Source organism: Tupaia chinensis, unplaced genomic scaffold, assembly GCF_000334495.1.
Source record: "Tupaia chinensis unplaced genomic scaffold, TupChi_1.0 Scaffold000159_1, whole genome shotgun sequence".
Lineage (NCBI taxonomy): Eukaryota > Metazoa > Chordata > Mammalia > Scandentia > Tupaiidae > Tupaia > Tupaia belangeri.
Window position 1 is genome coordinate 178,002 of NW_006159630.1, and position 5,565 is coordinate 183,566.

Below are 5,565 nucleotides of genomic sequence, written 5' to 3' on the forward strand. Positions count from 1 at the left end.
AGCAGGGGGGACAGACCCCCCAGACACAGGTACAGACCGCGGGCACCGAGCGGGGAGAGCCCACCAGGTCACGGTTACAGACCGCGGACACTAAGAGCACAGGGCTTGCTCGGCCGGCCTCACCACCCTCCCCAGGAAGGAGCTCACCCAGTGAAAGGGAAGCCAGAAAAATCAAAGAAAAAAGGGGAGTGACAGAACAGAACAAAGAAAACAGGAGGAAACCGGGAAATGGAGCAAACACAGAGAAAAGAAAGCAGGGGAAGCCCTGGAGGACTTTGCAGTGAAGAGGCGGCGGCAGGCCCTTACCTCGTGGTCCTTCGGGTTCTGACTTGCGAACATATCGAGCACGGGCCATACGTCAGCGACCTCGTGAGGGAACAAGCGAAGGAAGGTTTTATATCCTCGGACCTGCCGCATACAGACCACGGTCAGCAGCAATCAGGAAGTGCAGAGAGGGCAACACTGCCTTTTCCCTCTGCCCCCAGACGCCACCGGCACCCCGCGACACACCGTGGCAGACAAGCAAGGGGCAGGGCGCTCTGCCGAAGCCTCCTGCCGCCCACTGCGCCCTGAGCGGCCCCAGCCAGGCTCGGAGCCCGTGGGCGTGGCCGTGAAGATGTCCTTCAGCTGCTCGCCCAGGTGTCCTCTCACGCTATGAGGACACCCCGGGAATCCTGCGGCCCTCACACTCAACACGTCCGTAAGACACAGGACGCTGACCTGGGGGGCCTGTCCGAGAGCAGCTGGGCTGCAGGGCAGAGTCCCACTGCTGTCCTCCCCCGGACACACAGCGGCACAACCACGAGGCGCTGCCTTCGAGGGCCACAGAGCCTCCCCGCTGGGGTTCAGGGCCATCACTGCTCCACTGCAAATGCACACCCTGTGGGCCAGAGCATGGGCACCGCCTGGGAGCTGCCGCCATAACACTCAGCCCGCCAGCCCCGCTGCGCAACGAGGCTCCCCAGGAAGCAGTCTGCTCAGTGCGGCTTCAGAAGCACTTTGACTCCTGCCAAGTTGTTTTGCTTTTTAAGAAACATTTCCAATCTAGTCATTTCTCTCTCTCTCTCATTCTCTCTCCTCTCTCTGGCCCTCCTTCCTTCCAAGCAAGGTATGCATCGACCTATTCAAACACCAAGTGGATCCCTAAGCTCTGATGGCCAACATATGTTAATGACAGAGAGAAATGGGGGGAGCAGGTGGCATGGTGGTTAAGGTGCTGGACACTCCCACGTGGACAACCACGGTTCAAGTCCCAGACGTTGTGGCTTGCTTTCTCACTTTCTCTCTTCTCTATGTGTGTTTCTCTCTCCGTCAAAGTAAAAATAAATGATGAATGAAAACAAATAAAATAAATAAATCTTATATTAAAAAAAAAAAGACAGAGAGAGAATAAAGCCCACAGTCTGCGTCTGAGAACTGCGTTTCCTGAAGAAAACTCCGGAGACGTGCCTGCTGCCACTGAGGTGCGTGGGCGTTACCTTAGTGATGATGTAAAGGAATTTGAAAGCCAGATGCACGAGGGCCGGGGCAGAGGTGCCGTCTCGCACTGCGTCCAGCAGCAAGTCCACCATCCACTCTGAGGAGACACACACCAGACATCTGCGGTGACAGTGACAGCAACGCGAGGTGCAGTCACAACGTCAGAACAGACAAGGGTTTACTGAAGGGTGTGAGGACAGTCCAGTATCAGCAGAGGATCAAGAAAGCGAAACAGAAAAGTTACTGTATTCCTCTGAAGTTCCTTTCCGGTTTTTGTTCTCTTTTGTTTTGTAGAGGTTTTTGCTATAGGGCACCTGGAAGACAGAGAGACAGAGAGAGAAAGCGAGAAATCTCCCCCCCGGGGGGATGGCCACGCCGCAGTCCCTTCTCCTCCATTCTCCTCTCGGGATCTTGGGCACACACGCACATGAGCCTGGCTTGAGTTTAAGCCACCGGGTCCGGGACGCGAACCGCGGTCAGCTACATGGGAGTCCAGCGACATAGCCATTACGCTAACTGCTGGTCCCTCCTTTCTGTTTTAACTATCAGGGAGCACTTGCCAGAGGAGGGAGGGAGGGAGAAAGCACCCCTGTGGGCCGTGGCCACACCGCAACCCTTCTCCTTCGTACCCCCGTCAGCACGCTCAGCAGTCTGAGGCGCGTCCACAACAGCATGTTTTCAAGCCAGCAGGGCTGAGATTCAGACTACGGCTGCCATATGCGATCCGGCCCTGACCATTCACTGGGCCACGAGGTGGCCCTGCTTTACATACACGATGTTTGCTTCTTTGTTCATGAGCCCAAGACCTAAGACCAGATGTGGCAGGGAGCTCACTGCCTGGCGCCCCTCCAGTGCCCCTCAGTCAGACACTACCCCATTCCCTTCAGCCGGCCTCTCTCAAGGACCTCCTGTACTGATGGGCCCCCAAAGTCTTCCTGGGAGGGAAGACAGGGCTGACGCCCACAAATTCTAGAATTCAGAACCTCGAGGATCCCTAAGTGACTGGTCTAAAACAGCTCGAGGACATTGGGTCTTCTCATCCTCGAGAAGACAGACACAAAGCAGGGGCCTGCGACAGACTGCAGGTGCAAGCCTGGCTTGGAGCACTTGGCTGTGACCTGGGCAGGCCACCCACCTCTCAGAGCTGTGCCTCGGCCTCCTGCTCTAGGAAACGCAGTAACACCTGATTTTCTCTATGCATTGAGGTCACTGCGAGTCACTGGTCAGTCGGGCCAGTAGGTGGTGTGGTGGTGAAGGCAGCTGGCCTCCACAGGGCAGACCGCAACCCCAAGCCTGGACCTGGTGCCCTGAAAACCACACCTGGCATGAGTGCATGCCCAAAATCCCATGAGAATGGACGATAAAGGACTGTGGCGTGGCCATCCCCCGGGGTGATCTCTCACTTTTTGTCTCTCTGTGTCTCTCTCTGGCGAGCACACGAACCCGATAGCAAAAATCTCTCTCAAAAAAATAACAATGAATAAAATAAAATTGGGGTCAGCATGTGACATGGTGATTAAGGCACTGAACTCCCACATGGTGGACAGCGGTCCGAGTCCCGGACCTGGAGCCTTGAAACTCATGCCGGGTGTGTGCACGCATGCCCAAGATGGAGAATGGAGAAAAGGGGATTGCGGTGTGGCTGATTCTCTCCGTCTCTCTATTTTTCCAGCAAGTGTAAGTACTCTACAGCAAAAATCTCTCTCAAAAAAAAAATTATTTTTAAAAAAAAAACACCTCTTGGGAGTGGCGGGTGGCGTGTGGTTATGGCGCTGGACTCCCACATGGCCGACCACGGTTCAAGTCTCACATCTGGTGGCTTGCTTTCTCATTTTCTCTTTCTCTCTCTTTGGTCAAATTAAAACAAAATTAAACTATAATAACAAAGTTAAATAGTTTTTTTACAAAACCTTGAAAAAGAAAACCAGATCTCACACGGCCAACTGCAGTTCCAATCCTGGCTCTGGTGGCTTGGAAAACATCTGGACACACATTCTTGTGTGCCCAAAATCCTGGCAAGGAGTGGAGGAGAAGGGGCTAAAACACGCTGTGCCCTTGGGGTGCTCAGTCTCCCCACTCGCCACCTCTGCTTTTTTTTACTTTGGTAGAGGCTTTGAGCCTACTTCTGAGGAAAGAGAGGAAACGGGGACTCCATAGGAGATGGCCAAGCGCCGTCTCCGCTCTCCTCCCAGGACTTTGGGCACACGCACACATATGCAGGCATGTTTTTCAAGCTGCTGGGTCCAAGACTTGAACCACACAGCCAGTTGCATGGGACACAGTCACCTAACCACCACGCCACAGGTGGCTCCTCTCCCCTCTCTTTTCTTTCTGGAGAGCACGTGTGCCCTCTGGCAATTAAGAAAGAAAAGAACGGGGACCTGCGGGGAGCGCGGCGGAGCACTGCCCGGCAGAGGCCAGCTCACTCGTGGGGACTGCAGCCAAGCCCCTGGCCCAGTCAGCCTGGACACAGCAGGCACCGCCCAAGTACCCAGACTCAACAGGCCGGAAGATGGAGGAAGGGGGCGTGGCTGGCTGGGCCTCATCGAGGGCGAGGGCCTGCCGTGCTCACTCTCACAGCACACCCTGACCGAGCCTCACCGTCTCCATCTGTAAAATCGAGATGACACAGACACCCTCCTTAGCTGCTCACGCTACCAGCGACAGCAAGTAATGGCTGCAAGTGGACTGACACACGTGAGAAACAAGACGTGTTCTCTCGATGACAGCAAGAAAGAGTAGGGACCGGCAGATGGCTTAGCCGTTACGTCGTTGGACTCGCATGTAACCGACTATGGTTCAAGCCCCAGGCCCAGTGACTTAAACACACCGGGCACGTGTGCATACATGCCCAAGATCCCGAGAGGAGAATGGAGGAGGGATTGCGGCGTGGCCATCCCTCCTGGGGTGATTTCTTGCTTCTGTCTGTCTCGTCTTTCCAGCGAGCGCGTGCGCCCAATAGCAGAAACTTCTCTTCGAAAAAAGAAATACAGTTGCTCAGACGCATTCTCCATAGCCTGGAGACAGCCGGGACTCAGGCCACTGCCAAGGCTCCGCTCGAGCCCACTGGCTGGGCCTGACCGTGGCACCTGTGCCTTCGACGTCTACAATGGAATGAAATGAACAATAACGATCATCAAGCTCTACTCTTACCAAGATGCGGGTCCAAGAGGTGAGGCTGCTCCTGGTATTTGTCCATTATCACTAAGAAAGGAAAAGGACCTGGAAGTTACTGGTCATGCGTGTATGCCTCAGAAGCCCCACTTGCTGGCTCTCCAGGGACGCTCCCAAGAGCAGATTTCCCCTCCTGGTGGCAGATGCCACAGAGGCCACCAGGGAGAGCACCCCTGACCTTCAGCCTCAGCCCGCTGTGGCCCACTGTGGCCAGCGCTCTTTGCTAGCTCCGCCCACCTTTCCCTGGGGGTCCTCTGGGCCCTTCCCCCGCCTTCCTTCGCTCACTCCCCACCACCCTGCGGCCCACTTCACTCCCGCTCATCCCACACACGCTCCCACACCCTGCCTCCTCTTCCAACCTGAAGCCCCACCGCCTCTTCCATCCCAAACCACCTGCTTTCCCCTCCTCCCAGGCCAGCCCCACGGCCTCTACTTGTGCAGGTGAGACCTGCGCACCGCACCCCTCAGCATCGAACCAATAGACCGCTCCGGGCCAGTCCCAAACTGGGACCGTTAGCCCAGCGGAGGGCAAAAGAGAGGAGACACAGAGACCCAGAGCAGGAGCGTAAGCAGCCCAGGTGGCACGCCCGGGATTCAAATCCAGGAGCGCATGCCCCTCTGTCCTAAAACCAGACACTGTCATTCCAAACCAAGAAAGGAAAGACTACGAGGAAACTTCTTTAGCTAAAAGGGTCACGCGCAGGTGGTGTTCCTGAATTGCAAACCCCTTTACCCTACCTGCCGGCCAGGCTTAAGGCCTCATCTGGAAGACGTCCATTACCCCCCCACCCGCGAGCGTCAGGAGCTGTCAGACCGCAGAGACCCAGAACAGCCAGCGGGCACCAGGGCACCGCCCCCCACGCCCACCGCCCGCCACCCACTGCCACCGCCCGGCTGCCCATCGCCCCCCGC

At 56.3% G+C, this 5,565-nt stretch overlaps 1 protein-coding gene across 1 annotated transcript in view; it reads right to left on the reverse strand.

Annotated features, from left to right (window-relative positions):
• TBCD (tubulin folding cofactor D) overlaps positions 1 to 4,683 on the reverse strand; it is a gene marked incomplete at its 5' end in the record, with an annotated part of 150,420 nt that extends 145,737 nt beyond the window's left edge. The window contains 3 exon segments of the mRNA XM_014586689.1: positions 307 to 408; positions 1,479 to 1,576; positions 4,633 to 4,683. Of these exon segments, the coding sequence (XP_014442175.1) occupies positions 307 to 408; positions 1,479 to 1,576; positions 4,633 to 4,683 (251 nt within the window).
• Positions 4,684 to 5,565: the final 882 nt, after the last annotated feature.